The sequence below is a fragment of the Triturus cristatus genome, chromosome 8 (assembly GCF_964204655.1).
Source record: "Triturus cristatus chromosome 8, aTriCri1.1, whole genome shotgun sequence".
In the NCBI taxonomy this organism is placed as follows: domain Eukaryota; kingdom Metazoa; phylum Chordata; class Amphibia; order Caudata; family Salamandridae; genus Triturus; species Triturus cristatus.
In genome coordinates this window covers 353,056,692-353,073,054 of record NC_140591.1, presented here as the reverse complement: position 1 = coordinate 353,073,054, position 16,363 = coordinate 353,056,692, and the positions used below count along the sequence as shown (strand labels likewise).

Below are 16,363 nucleotides of genomic sequence, written 5' to 3'. Positions count from 1 at the left end.
AGACCCAGAGCACTGGCAACCCTTGAAGTAGGAGTTCCCTCCAAGCAGGAGTGGCAGGGCTTGCCCCCAGCACCTGTGGCAGGGCTCCTTCCCTCATACTAGATGCACCAGTCTCCAATTGGCTCTTCAGGAAATGAAAAGGAATGCAGCCAGCTTGTCCTTGCTCCCCCTTCCTCAACCTTACATCTAGGAAGGCAAATATTTTCATTAGCGAGGGTGCAAGAATGGGCTGCAGCCTTCTTAGGAGAAGTTCTGGGAACACAACACTGATGCAGTAAATGAACTGACATTGTAGGGGGTTGAAGTCTCTATTCTGCAGAAAAAGATGTCTAAAGCGGCATGGAAGATCATTAGATCAGTTGTGGGATATCGGTAAGTAGGCCACTGAATATTCTTATCAGATCTGTGATCCCGGGAAATTTACAAACATTTGGAAACAAACACTGGCAAAGCCAATAGTTCTGGGCTTAACATGATAAAGCAGGCAAAGTTACTACATTAGAGCGAGGCATCTAAGAGGGAGCCAGAAGGAGTGGATTGAGGGGGGTATCGCTGTAAAGTAGTCCATCATGCAGTTCAAGGCAAGCACTGGAATGGAAGCGGAAGGATACACCCAACCAGCCAATGTTACTAGGTGAAAAATGAGTACTTTAGAAGGCTGAGCCAAGATGTGTTTGACCAAGTCTACAGCCAATGGCTGAAAGAGGCTGGTAGAAGAAAGCTAAGGTGTGAAAGGGCAATACACCAAAGCCCAATCTTTGTATATTGATGGCAATTGTTAGCTGTGCTGTTAAACCTCAGACCCAAGAAGTAGTACTGAAGAGTGTTTGATGGATAAGGCAGATGGGGGCAGGGACTGATTGACATCTTTAATCAGGAATAGTGCTGAAATAAGAGCAGCACTGATAAAACAGTGCACACTTTAGAAAAGGAGAAACCCTCTACTCATGCTAAAGCCTTGACTTTTTTTGACAACTCAGTACAGTCTAAAAGCGACAAGAGGCCCATCGGCTGTGCCGCAGGGGACTAAGCCTGATGGAAATTAATACAACTTGAAGTTGATGTGAATTAAACTCGGCCAGCATGAGCACACTCTCCACATTTTAGAAAATCAAACGTCAGAATAAGCCCCCGCGGACCTGAAACATGCTTCAAATTGCCCAATAATTTGCAAGGATATAATTCAGCAGAATATTTTGGAATGATCAGAGGTGAAGGCAAAGACGGATTTCAATCAGATGTTATAATGAGGGACATTACCTGCATGAACTGAAGGGAAGCTTCAAAGTCCTCGACAGGATACATCTTCACGCGGAAGAACTTCATCCCCATTATGAGGCTGATCACACTCTGGACCACATAGGGGTTCTGCTCCTTGTGTCGCAGTTCTTTTAACTCTGCTATGAATTTCTTCTTCACTGCTGGAAACCTGTGGAATCACAGATATGGTGCTAAGACAAAACTTGCAATGCAACAAGACAAAGACATTTTCTGAGTAACTTTATTTTCACCCGTCTCAGTAAGTATGGAGCAAGAAAAAAGGTGAAACTTGAGCGCTGAATGGCTCAGTGTAATGAACTTTCGCTGCTGAAAATGGCGTTATCTGTATGTCACAAGTACGAATGCCAACAAGGTAGACTTAGCTTTTCGTCCTTCTGAGGTGCTTAAACGGAGTGCAATTGAACTGAGTAATAGTAAAACCTGTCATTATTCCTTTTTTTCTATAGCCTCATGTTTTTCACTTTTTTATATCTGAATTTGGCCTAGCCTGGCTTGTTGTGGCCTATCACTTTTAGCACTAAAATCTCTCTGATTCTGCAGCCTCGAAATAAATAGCACTTAGTCAATGGCATCCATATGGAAGGTAGGATCTTTCTTGTTACATTTAATAACAACACCACCTCATTGGACACTAATGAAATAGGGTGGTAGAATATTAACTTCTATCAGCAACTTTATTAGGAAAAGTCATTTTATAGAATGAAGCTTTGATTTTTTGATATCATCTTTGGCGAAATGTAGGTTGCTTGTTCACAAGTACAATTATCCTTTTGATTAGATGGAAACTTCTCACAATCACCCTGAAACTCATACCCGTCATCAAGGCAAGTAGTACATATGCACCAAGCTCCATTACTTTGGTAATTATACTCTTGACCACTTGAAGACAGTGACTGCTACCCAATTCACAGCACTCAAGCATTGCCCCAGGCATGCACCCAAAACACAAGGACACATCATTTACCCGCTGCCTCCCAATCCCCAGGGATGTGTGACGGAACCACACATGCCTTTACCATGCAAGTCATTACCAAGCATATGCCTTTACCACTTTTACCTTTACAATGAAAATGTGAGTATATTCCAGGTAAGTAAAAACCTTCTTTATATGTATGTGTATGTATGTATGTATGTATGTATGTATGTATATATGTATATGTATATTCACTTAAAAACCATAGGTTTCACACACGTTATAGTTAGGAATTAGCATTTAAAAAACCTTGCAAATTCACTTAAAAAACCATAGGTTTCACACACGTTATAGTTAGGAATTAGCATTTAAAAAACCTTGCAAATTCACTTAAAAAACCATAGGTTTCACACAGGTTATAGTTAGGTGGATATTTCACTCATAAAAAACCAATGAAATTCCCCTGTTATAGTTAGTTCAGATAACTATAACTCGCACGCCCGCAATCCACTGCTCATGACGTCACATATTACATCACTCATGACATGGTCAGTGGCATCACTCATGACATCACTGACGACATCATCCTTGTGATAGAGTGGCGGTCGCGCGAGTTATAGTTATCTGAACTAACTATAACGGGGAAATTTCATTGTTTTTTTACGAGTGAAATATCCACCTAACTATAACCTGTGTGAAACCTATGGTTTTTTTAAGTGAATTTGCAAGGTTTTTTAAATGCTAATTCCTAACTATAACGTGTGTGAAACCTATGGTTTTTTAAGTGAATTTGTACGGTTTTTTAAATGCTAAGTTATGTATTTATTAATTATTTTTTTTTCAAGCTTTTTCACTGTGCGCGCACGGTGCGCGCACCCCGCGATTTAAAAAATAAATAAATAATAATGTTTTATTTCCCCTTGGGGGTCCTTCTGTGACCCCCTGACAAAGGCTAGGGGGTCAGGAACTCTCTTCCCTGCCCCCTTTTCACATTTTCCACCTTTTTTCCCCCCTTTCCTTTTCAGTGCGAGAGACAAAATGGCAGCCGACACTTCCTGATTTCGACCGATCCGAATGTTTACCGACATCTAACAACCAATCAGAATTTCGCTCGCGCACGGCACCGTGCGGGCACGGTACGCGCACGGTGCGCGCGTATAGATATTTATATGCTTTTAAATGCTATTTTCTCAGGAAATACTAAACAGATTGACACCAGACCTGCAAAAGGCACTTCCCTGACCTGAGGACTACCTCTCTGCCAAATTTCAAGTAATTCTGTTCAGCCGTTCGGGCTCTACCTTTGACTAAAGGTCCTATGGAAAAATGCATGGGGAAAACGAGTTTTGGGACCCCCTTTTTTCCTCGGCCCCCGCTTGACGAATCATCCCGAGACTTTCAGGGTAGGAGCTGAGCGGAGCGCCCCATTTGTTTTGAAAATTTCGCGAGGATTCATCAACCGGCGCCAAAGTTATTCAAAATAGAATTTTGAGATTTCCCATGGAAACACGATCCTAACTATAACTATCTACTGGCGACCGCCAGTAGATAATGTATATGTGTATATATATATATATATATATATATCAAGCTCCAAGGTTACCACACGAATTAGGAAGCACTCAGCAGCTACGAAGGTTCAACCTTAAAACCTTTAATGAAAGGTACGGGCGGTGCACAACAAGCTGGAAACATTGTAGCAATAAGTTCGTCATGCCTGACGCGTTTCGAATAACTTCTTCTTCAGAGGCTTAGACGACAAATGGCAAACCTGCACTCCCCCACATCTTAAATGCTCGATGCCACGCCCTGGATGGGCCGCCCAAATGAGACTGTGTCCTATTGCATTCTGGGAGTTGGAGTGCCGCACTTTAAAATCCATAGATGGATGCGCTTTCTTGATACAAATAAAGACTCTGGATGAGCCCCCACTCGTGTCACCGTCCTCAATCCTGACGTAGATGCCCCACTGCAAGGTAGGTAAATACCGTCCCCGTGGCCCCCAGTGATCAAGGGGTGGTGCATTCCCTACGGCTGAGGCTGCCGCACATATATCAAGCTCCAAGGTTACCACACGAATTAGGAAGCACTCAGCAGCTACGAAGGTTCAACCTTAAAACCTTTAATGAAAGGTACGGGCGGTGCACAACAAGCTGGAAACATTGTAGCAATAAGTTCGTCATGCCGGACGCGTTTCGAATAACTTCTTCTCCAGCTTGTTGTGCAAGATGCGGGTTATTCGGCACTGGATTTAACCAGACACTTTAGCAGGCTGCCCCGCTTAATTTTGAACAGCAGAGGAATAATTATGCATTTCAATGTTTAATTTGTGTTTTGAGATTACTGCTTGATCCCGAAATTATGTGTATTTTACAGGCATAATATAGTTTATTCTAAACAATGAAAACATATGTTTTGTATGTAGGCATTTTGACATATTGAATTATCCTACAGTGTTATCCTCAAGCTGTTTACCATGTCCATTGTTATGACGTCATTTAAATTGATATGCACTTGCACTTTAAAAGGCCAGGCTTCTGAGGGCAGCGTCATGTGATCAAGGCCTCCTGTAGGCCGAAACGCGTCATGGCGGCTGTGCAAAGTTCTTGTCCGTAAATAAAGACTTTCAGCACTTAATTTGGGTCCGTGTTCGTCTCTGCGCTTTGACGGTGCGCGTTGGAGGAGGCGATTCCTGGTGTTATATATATATATATATATATAATGGAAACACGGTCCTAACTATAACTATCTACTTGCGACCACCAGTAGATTATATATATATATATATTCACTGAAAAAACCATAGGTTTCACACATGTTATAGTTAGCTGGAAATTTTACTGATAAAAAACCAATGAAATTCCCCCGTTATAGTTACTGTAGGCAACTATAACTCACGCGACCGTAATCCTCTGCTGATGCTAATACTGTATTTAGACACTTATTTGCCCATGTCTTCTTCCATTAAATTTTAGCTATACATATATTACAAATTTTTTTTTTTCATAAAGACACATATGTCATCAGCAGAGGATTACGGTCGCGTGAGTTATAGTTGCCTACAGTAACTATAACGGGGGAATTTCATTGGTTTTTTATCAGTAAAATTTCCAGCTAACTATAACATGTGTGAAACCTATGGTTTTTTCAGTGAATTAGCAAGGTTTTTTAAATGCTAATTCCTAACTATAACGTGTGTGAAACCTATGGTTTTTTCAGTGAATTTGTACGGTTTTTTAAATGCTAAGTTACTTTACGCCATTCGTGGCGTGCGCACGAACGCAGTTCGTTCCGTGTGCGCACGGTGCGCTTCGCGCACCGTGCGCGCACAGTGAGCACGCAGTGCGCTTCGCGCACCGCACGCCCACTTTACGCAGTTAGTGCCGTACACGCAAGGTGGGCACGTTACGCACCGTGCGCACATGGAGGACATATTATGCGCTTCCTTGTGATAGGTAATCTGTTAAATTTAATTTGTAAGTGATGACAATAATATGCCATGCACAGAGAGTGTGTTTTTTTTTTTTAATATTTTTTAGCGTAAGCGCACGGTACGCGTACGGTAAGCGTAATCGGCGAAATTTTCAAAAAATAAAAATTTACCGTTTTTGGCCTTGGGGGATCTTTGAGGACTCAACTAACATGGCTATGTGCATGGGCGCTGTCTAAACAGCCCCTTTATATGTTTTTTGCCTTTGTTTACAGCCCCTCCCTCACAGTGCGAGAGAGAAAATGGCGGCCGCCGCTTCCTGGTTTCGACCGATTCGAATGTTTACTTAGATGTAACAGCCAATCAGAATCGCGCTCGCGCACGTCACCGTACGCGTACGGTAAGCGTACCGTAAGCGCACCGTAAGCTGGCTCAGATATATATATTGATTTAAAGGCTATTTTCTCAGAATCTACTGAACAGATTTACACCAAACCAACAAAAGGCACTTCCTTGACCTGAGGACTACCTCTCTGCCAAATTTCAAGTAATTCTGTTCAGCCGTTCGGGCTGTAGCTGTGTCTAAAGGTCCTATGGAAAAATGCATGGGAAAAACGCGTTTTGGGACCCCCCTTTTATCTCAGCCCCCGCTTGACGAATCCCCCCGAGACTTTTAGGGTAGGAGCGGAGCGTAGCGCCCCACCTATTTTGAAAAATTTGCGAGGATTCGTCAACCGGCGCCAAAGTTATTCAAAATAGAATGTTGAGGATTTCCTATGGAAACGTGGTCCTAACTATAACTACCTACTGGCGACCGCCAGTAGGTAATATATATATATATATATATATATATATATATATATATATTTCCTTTCTCCCAGCGGGTTTGTTTCGGATCCGAGCCCGTTGTCAGTTGGTGCATAAGTGCCGGAAAACCAGAAAAACCGGCAAATCAATGTCAATCCGATTGTATGTAAACAAAAGCACACTCAGAGTCACGGGTATTTCCAAAGTGGCAGTAGTTTAATCTTCGCTACGCGTTTCGACACACAGAGTGTCTTGATCACACGAATCTACGAACATTTCGAAGTGATTTAAATAAAGTTCATTGAAGTGAATTCACACAGAGCATGGTAATAGAAGTGGGACTATCCCTTAGTTAGTCGATTGTGATGTCATAGTGCGGCAGACATATTGGAACGTCCAAAATCAACATTTTTGCAAATTATAGTCATACATAAGTTGTTTAAGCGAATCGCTTAATAGACACCAAAAGATTAATTGCTTGTATAGTGAAGATACACATACAATATGCACGTATTTACTTATTTACAGTATTTACATTTGCGAATGCATTGTTGTACATTTAAATCATTTGCATTTATATCCTATTGCAAGGCTAAATAGCCTTGCAATAGGATATAAATGCAAATGATATAGCCTTGCAATAGGATATAAATGCAAATGATATAAATGTACAACAATGCATTCGCAAATGTAAATACTGTAAATAAGTAAATACGTGCATATTGTATGTGTATCTTCACTATACAAGCAATTAATCTTTTGGTGTCTATTAAGCGATTCGCTTAAACAACTTATGTATGACTATAATTTGCAAAAATGTTGATTTTGGACGTTCCAATATGTCTGCCGCACTATGACATCACAATCGACTAACTAAGGGATAGTCCCACTTCTATTACCATGCTCTGTGTGAATTCACTTCAATGAACTTTATTTAAATCACTTCGAAATGTTCGTAGATTCGTGTGATCAAGACACTCTGTGTGTCGAAACGCGTAGCGAAGATTAAACTACTGCCACTTTGGAAATACCCGTGACTCTGAGTGTGCTTTTGTTTACATACAATCGGATTGACATATATATATATATATATATATACATATATATATATATATATATCCATCACAAACCCACAACCTCATCCGCCCCTAAATATACCCTCATCCCCAAAAATACCCTTACCCACCTCTAAACCCTAAAACTACCCTTGCCCACCTCTAAACCCTAAAACAAAAACACCCTCAACACAATATACCCTTAACCACCCCTAAACCCTTAAAATGCCCTTACCCTAATATATATATATATATATATATATATATATATATATATATATATATATATATATATATATATATATATATATTGATGAAAATTCCACCGCACTTAATCCACAAAGGAACACTCGCACTCCAAGGTTCGTTATTCAACAGAAAGTTTTATTGGCATTCAACAGAAAGTTTTATTGGCTACGCGTTTCGAGCAGACGCTCTTCTTCACTGGCCACAAAAAGTATAACACTCGTCCTCCATTTCTAGTGAATGTAAACATAAAAAGCGGACCAAGCGTTGCTCGCTATCCGAGCAATGTAATAAACAAAAGACTTCAAATCACTCCAAGTGAGAAAAGGAAAAGAAAAAATCCTTGAAGTTTACAAACGCAAGTGCGTAAACAAAAGAGTGTGAGTGAAATCCAGAAAGCCAAGTGGATATATATATATATATATATATATATATATATATATATATATATATATATATATATATATATATCGAGAAATCCTGGCCCGTCACTACCCAGGAACAGACCACACCACACGAAAGAAGATACGGCAACTCCAATTCCTGATTATATATATATATATATATATATCAGCTTAACTTACCTGCAGTATCCCTAAACACTGTCATTGTAAAGGTATGTGTGGTAAAGGCATATGAGTGGTAATGGACGCGTGGTAAAGGTTATTTCCCAATCCCAGCACTCTGCTTCCACTTCTATGAAAGCACTGCCCTCTCTACTAAATCTCTGTTCTCCACCACTCATCTCCTGCTTTGCTTTTACACACAGGACTCACAAGCGATTCTGCCCCATCGCCAGTATTCACCCATGACAGCATATACTTTTAAGAACCCCAGTACTAAGTGCACACATGCTCTTGCTTTACCTCCCTTGAATCTGGGTTGCAGCCTTGGATTCTACACAAGGATAAAGCTTCAGTGCAGCAATTTGCAGCCTCACTGATGAGTGGGGACTCATTGAGTGGAGGGGTCTGAATGTGAAGAGGAAGCACAGTTGGTGCTCCCGTATGTAAATCAGGTACTTACGTGAGCACCAAATCTGGTTTACATCAGTAAAGAAGTACCTTTAGGGCCCGACCTAGCTGCAGAGCAAATTTACATCAAAAAGCCAAAAATGGCCTTGTGTATTGGGAGCTTGCCTGCAGGCATTTTGTTTTAGCTTGGAGTTCTGAAAAGCCGTATAGTGGTGCTGTATGTACATGGGAGTGTATCTGCCATAAGTGTGTGTATCTGCCAGTGCTTATATGTCCGTGTATGGAAATATCTATTAACATCTGTGAAGTACTGTCAGTCTGCAACTGAGTGGCTCTTTCAAAGAGTTTGAGAGTGTGAGTGTGTTTGTGTGTGTCCCTGTTTTACGGAGACCTTGAGATTGGCCCAGAAGGTAGGGTGATCCTGGTGAAATCATTGCTATTCTGGTCTGCGAGTCAGCATCGATAATCTTCCCTGATATGACATTAGTGCCAATGTTGCCTGGTGTGACCATTATTAATATATTTCGCAAGTATTCCCCCTAAACCAAGAAATGAAAGATTATGAAAAGATGATTAACTGTCAGGCAACCAGGTGTACGTAACGAGGAGGCGGTAGGAGCAGACAGGGGTGAAATTGTATGGCAGTGTAGTGGGAGGAGGTATCTCCTTCTTCAACTCTCCCCTTTGAAGATAAGATTGTGACTTTACCTGGTGCAACCATGTAATATGTGTAAGTGCCTGGCTCATGCATTCTGCTTTCTTAAGGTCTGTGCTTGTCTTCACCACAGACTGCACAGCAGCCTTAACCACAGAGGCAATTAAGGAGCCCTTCATATGTTGATCTAGTAATGTGCTGGGTTCCAACTAAAACTGTTTAAGAGTCTTAAGCATGTTAGTCCTAAAAATTCAGAGTTGCTTTTAAAGCCTTTTTAGAACTTTTCAGAAGTAAAACAGGCATGTTTCAAAGATGTCAGTAACTCAGAAATACTAGTAAAGTCAACTATCGCTCTTTACCGATTTAAAAAACAATGTGAGTCTCTAAAAGGTTTGCAAATTTAGAACATGAACTATTTAGAAACAAATATAATTTATACACAATAAGAACGTTCGTAGAAATATTTGCTTTGAATTCCAATTAAAAGCTGCCTTTAAAAGATAAAGCATTGCCAATTTAATGCACAAGCATTTAAACACATCCAAAACAACTATTTTTACTTAACTTTAGCTTTTTAAAGAAATCCAGCATTTGTAAGCATAAAATAGCTTTAAGAAATTGAACATTTGAAAAAATGTTAATAAAACTGCAAACCTTTTCAACTTCAAACGCCAACTCTTTCATAATTTAATAAGCTTTTCAACTATTTCTAAACGTGAAACATTATTGTGCCATAGTAGTTCTTGATTCAAGAGTTTTTAATCCTTAATACATTGTTAAAATGTTTTGCCTATATTTTTACCTAACCTTTATTATTATTATTTTAAAAATATATTTATTACATTTTATTGTTTCCTGGTACAGTAGTTTACAAGCATCATTACATTTCACCTTGGCGACAACATCACTTGTTCTATGACATCATGTATGTAATTGAGTGCATTTCCTTCCCACAGTTTCAGTGCCATTCGTGTCTACGGTGTAAGGTTACTCATGCATTTGTGAGTCGCCTTGGGCTCCTACAGCCCGCACATTCTGCCATCTCCAATTGAGGGCCAGAGTGAAAGTGTTTAGTGCACCTCTTATGGCTGTGAACAGTAATGCGTGAATACAGCAACGTTTCCAGACCAAGGCATTCATATTTGGACTCCGCTCTTGAATTGCATCACATAACGTTTCCTAAGCAAATAGAGCAGCATACATGCAAATGTCGAATCTGGTCACTAGATATTATCTTTTATAACAATTCAACCATATCTAACAACAGCAAATAATAAATCAAAACAGGAAAGACATCAAATGACCGAGTGTATATGTGCCTAGTGCTTAGTGTGCCATCTGGGTGCAGTCGCGACTAGGCTAGCGTGCGGGTATGATGTGTGGGCTGCCACTTCTACTTCTCATGCAGTTGTATGGTCATGAAGGTAACTTTTGATAGGAGCTATTTCCGTCCAGTGTCGTTGAGGGGCACGCGGGCGTCGCCCAGCCCAACAGCAGCAGCTGGAGTGACATGTAGAGGCAGCGCGTCATCTGCGTTCAAGTGTCTCATTAAGTGTCAGGTCCCGCCCGTTGCGTAGAGGGTGCTCGCGGTGTGGCATCAGAGCGTGTGAGAGTTCTGAGCATATCGTCCCAGGTTTGCGCAATGGGATATTTGCGCAGCCCCGCCATTTGTTCCCTATGTAGGGTGGTGCCTTCCGCCTGTGCCCAAAACTCAAGGGATTTCACCCAATGCGATAACTCTGGTGGCTCCTTGTGTTTCCACCTCTTAGTATTTTTACCTAACCTTTATGTATTTGAATTTACTAGTGGGTGCTAATGTAAGAGGCGGACATGCTCAAAAAAAGGGCCCCGATACAAAAATAAAACTGCCCCCCACTAGCAAAGCAAATAGCTACTAAAAAAGTGTCCCACATCTGTTAATTGTAAAAGCACGCGGCATGAATATTTAGCAAGGTATGTGAGACTGTATGCATTTGTGTTTGCCGCAGGCAATGGTTGTGGTAATATCAGAGAAATCAACAGTAAAACCCTGCCCACGTGGCCATAAAATCGCCCGCAGACTGCTAAAGAACCGGCCCACACACTGGTCTTACAGACCAGCCCATAAGGCACTGTCTGATTGCCCTGTAGGCCAGCCCGACCCTGGTTCCTGTGTACTATTTTCAGATTTTTTAAAACATAATTTTTTGTTATTAATTTTTTGGTAGTAGCTAATGCTTATTCTTGACCGCTTGCTTTTACTTTGTGACATCAAGCTATTCTCATTATAGCCCCATGACCTATGTTTATTTGATTATAAAACATAAAAAGATTACACACAAAACACAGTATGTATCTTTACAGAATTTAAAACGTCCTCGAGTCTTAAACCCACAATATAATTCTACTAATATTTGATGGAAACCAGCCAGGGCTAGTTAACTAGTGTTGAGAGGTGCTTTGACACACCACTGACAAATTAAGTTTCAGATCTGTTTATAGTTAAATAACAGAGGGTGAACATTCACCACATGCAAACACTTCTAAATATAAGTGCAGAATTGCTGTTCTTAACAATACATACTATAGAAGTTAGATTGACGGTTCTCGATTGTTTATTCCATATTTTGTGATCGCCTAAATCGATTTACCTAAGCAAGGAACGCTTCAGTTCACAACTAGTGCTGTTCTATGGTTAGAGAGACCAACGCTGTAGCAAAGAGGTAAACAAAGATTCAGACAGGCATAATAACTCTCAAAACACAGTCACTACTTACTTTGACTGTGCTAAGACACCTATAACTTCAGCATACAAATCAGCTACTATGTGCATATTTCCAGTGTTGGGACCGAGGTACCTAAAGTAAAAAGAGAAACACGAGACTTGTATAAACAACGTCCTTCTTAGAGCACAGAACAAGCAGTAACACATTAACTACTGCTAATAAAAAAGCTGCATTACCCTTCTTTGTACTTAAAGTGCTTGAAAGCCAAGTTAATGACGTCATGTACCAAACTGTCTATGACGGGATGAAGTGGAATCTAAAAACAACAAAAATAAACATGAATGAACATTACAGTTTAGGCGATCTGATTCTGTGTACATAGAAAAGTGATTTAGATACATCTCTTGCATAAACATAAGACAATTGAAAAGGTTGGGGCTTCCATTCCTGTGCGGTTGCTGTATGTCAGGTGCTAGTCATGTCCCCAAACACCAGCATCAGAGTAGCCCCTAGGGCCATGTTAATTATACAGCACTTAAAGCTGCCTCATAGGGCAGACTGACTCAATTTGGACCTGTACACAACAACCTCACAGCTGCTCTCTAAGGAACTAAACAGCTCCCCCCAAAACTCTTGAGGGTAAGGCCCAAAGATTATCTGCGTGAGCAAGTGCAGAACATGAGTGGACAAGGGGACCCTCGCTTAAGGCAAGAGAACATGTGATCCGCCCATGCCGAGAGGCAATGGGGTTGCCACCACTACCGCAGGGAGTTCATCACTGGTAATGGAGTGAGAGATGTCCTGGCACTGGTACCGCACCCACGAAGAGAAGGGGTCTTCTGCGGTATTCAATTGTGAGACAAGGGCAACATTGGCATAGTTCATGAGAGTTGAGATATATAGGAACGTACTCTCCTTAACGTGCCTACTTGGCATGGCTCTGTTTTTAGACGTCAGTATTGTAATAAGAGGCACATGTCATTCCCCGATAGTATAACAATACAATATTTTCTATTGTCTACAAGCCTTGAAATATCTTCACAATTTACTGGCTTATGCATTCAATTTCTACGTAAATAAAATCATGTTTGTAAGCACTGAGCTGACTGCTTCATTCATACACAGATAACCTAAAGTAAACATGGTTCGTACGTTTCTAACGGGCATCACAGCACCCCTTTTCCATTCAGGAAGCTTGAAGGAGAAAGTCAACTACACGGACAACCCTTGGAGCTTCATAATGTGCAACGTTTCTTGTACTCCTCTAAATCGGTCGTCTTCAAATGTCACATCATCTCTTTAACCTACTTTCATGTAATTTACAGATTCCCTTGTATTCACAATATCCTTTCTTATTTGTCCTCAAAGTATTACTATGGGCAGGTTAACATTTGATGTCTATAAATTGTACATACTCTCTATTGCATTTACACAGATCAACAGCCTGCACCTCTGTGTTCTCTTCGTTCCACATCACAGACTACTTTTCTATCTACGCTCCATAAACTGCACCCACACCCGAAATGTACTACATTTCGGCCAAATAAGTAAAAATTCAGGGAACCCCACTCAGTTATATTTGCTCAGCAACCACTTGCTATCCCTTGCCTTCCCTGGTTGCGCCTTTCCCAAATCAACACCAAAACTAACTTAAAATAATATCTTAAAAGTTATTATGGTTGCATAGGTTTTCAGTTAAATTTATAACGCTTACGGACAAGAAAGTGATGTTAATTAAATTAAAAATAATCAAGCAGAAACATCACAACTACAAAACACAACAGTGAAAAGCGAGCACATGGAACACAAGGCAGATAAAGTCTGCCAATACAATTGACAGCTTTCTTGCTGTTTTCATAGCAAGTAAAGTATGTCTTTTCGGTACATGATTTATGCTGCACGCTATTTTATTCAAGTTACACATCATAGGTTATTGCTTGCTTTTTACTTTATTCGGTTTTCTTGAAAGGAACCAGTAGATCTGATGTTTCGATGAGAGTAATGTCTGGTAGTATATTTTGTTTGGCAACGTTTATATTTGTGTATTTTAGAGCCACTGCTAGCAGGGCAGTTTAAACTGCTGGGGCTACTACACTTGCACACACAGAAGAACAGCCACAATTTTAGTTTTTATGGAAGAAACTTCCAAATCAATAAAGTCTGGCTTGGCCACTTCCACGTGGCCGGTCAATAATCACACCTACCATTAACTCCTGATTTGACTAAAGAAATGTGTTTTACATTGGAATTCCTAAGTATCACACTTCCTTTCTCCTCATGGTCCAGACGCTGCAGTCGAACTGATAGAAAAGTACACAGGGGACTTTAACTCTGACATCAACAAATTCTTGTCACTACCTGCGCCATCACCAACAAATGCATCCATGAGAAAGCCTTAAATACCTCTGTGAGAAAATACATATCTATATCTCTAGATATTCCCGGCGCTCCTGAAATAAAACCTTCCCTCAGGACCACTCAACATACATCATCTCCCAGGGAAGAAAACACTTCTGCGTAAACACCAGGGTAAGGAATACAGTTTATATGTCGGGCCCATTATTAAAACAAGTTAGATTACCCTTCACTGCAGATGGGTGCGGGAGTATGTATGGGGTGCTCGTTCACTACACTCACTTTCACTTTACACTTTCGGGGATTAATTTGGACCCCACCTCTTTTAAAGTTCACCAGTCTCCACTGTTATATGTCTATCTCAGTCATGTCTACTACACCGTATTCAGCAAACAATTCTAAACTACTACGCCTATTATTTTTGTGACTTTGAAGAAAATGTAGAGGCCAAATCTTCTTTTGTGATACATGAACATTTAACAGACAATTGTTACCAGACTTGAAACATGACCTGCGAACAGGGGTATGAGAATTGTCAGAGCATGGACTATGATTCTTATTGTATAATGTGAAGGTATATAATACAAGTGGTCATGAATAATGAACAATTGTGTAATGTGCTGATTTATATATATATATATATATATATATATATATATATATATAGACATATTGTAATGAATAAGTGCAATACTTTCTTTGTATGTAAGGCATTACTTGTTTGCAATAGAATAGCAAGCTAAACTTAGTATTTTTTCTATTTCCACTATATTTTTTTTTTTTTTAATTATCCTGTACTCCCAAATTATGTATAATTAATGATGCAATCACTAGATTAATTAATGAATTTATTTGTACTCATTTGGGCCCCAAAATAACCAGAAGTAACTTGTGCGCTCCAAGCCTTACAATGGAAGGCAGCTATCTTTAAATTCCTTACCGTGGCAATGACTCCAAGTGAATCACAAGCAAATCAGTTTATCCTTGCACCAGAAGAAGCAATTTAGCTTAAACGTATAGGGCATTACCCATCTGCATGACGTTTATGCTGCAATTAATTTGTCAGTGAGGGTACTCTATCAACAGTGAAAGCAGGCCTTCGATATCTTAATATATCACTTCCACAGAGCTGTTTTAATAAATATGCAGCTAACATTTCTAAAACACTGGGTCTAATATTTTGTAACTCATTTTTATTTCCCCATCAGTTTATTAGGTAAACACTTCAATTTTGTCATATCAAGTCTGCAGACAAAGTTAGGAACCCGTTCTCTTTTTGAAGCAAATATAAAGCAAGGCGAGGGTGCCCAACGTGTGGCTTACCTGCCATTAAAGTTGAACAGAAGAGTTTGCACCTCTCGAGTGTTTGAAATCACTATCGACTTCCTAGTGCAGTTGTACATTTATATCAGGTAGTGTTACTCATAAGGATACGAGTTCTTCACTCATTACATTTCCTCTGCTTACCCTCTCCAAACAGCAACCCAGGTCCTTCATGAGAAAATCTTTCGATCATTCCTTCAGTTTAGAAAGTGTGAGCGCACAGCTGAGCAGAGCCCTTTATTGTCATGTCTACTCGCCTTTAAAACGTTGTCCGTCTGATTAGTGATTAAGTAACAGACAATCAAAGATCCCAAACAGCAAATAATACCTGGGTTTCCCTCAGTATTCATTGTTGGCATAAGATAAATCTAGTGTGCATCCTTAGCATCGAGATGCCACCTTTGTGTAGAACTTATCCTCTTCGACTGGCCATACAACCATTTTAAGAGGATCAAGAAGTAATGTTTGGGGGCTCGCTTGGCCACGGGTAAAATGATTACTAAAGATTTTCTCTTGGGAAGTATGTAGCAAGACATTAATCCTGTGGTTTATCAAAACAGCCTCAATATTTTCAATAACAATGATGAGGAACATCTCCACTATTAACTCACTTTCAATA

The 16,363-nt window shown here is 40.1% G+C and overlaps 1 protein-coding gene across 6 annotated transcripts in view; it reads right to left on the bottom strand.

Moving 5' to 3' along the window:
- FRY (FRY microtubule binding protein) overlaps positions 1–16,363 on the bottom strand; it is a 657,235-nt gene that overhangs the window by 306,924 nt on the left and 333,948 nt on the right. For all 6 annotated transcript variants that reach the window (XM_085621668.1, XM_085621669.1, XM_085621670.1 and 3 more), the window contains exons 6-8: positions 12,303–12,382; positions 12,118–12,198; positions 1,261–1,429 (exon numbers count right to left, since the gene is read on the bottom strand). In XM_085621668.1, the coding sequence (XP_085477794.1) occupies positions 1,261–1,429; positions 12,118–12,198; positions 12,303–12,382 (330 nt within the window). The remainder of the gene's footprint in view (positions 1–1,260; positions 1,430–12,117; positions 12,199–12,302; positions 12,383–16,363) is intronic.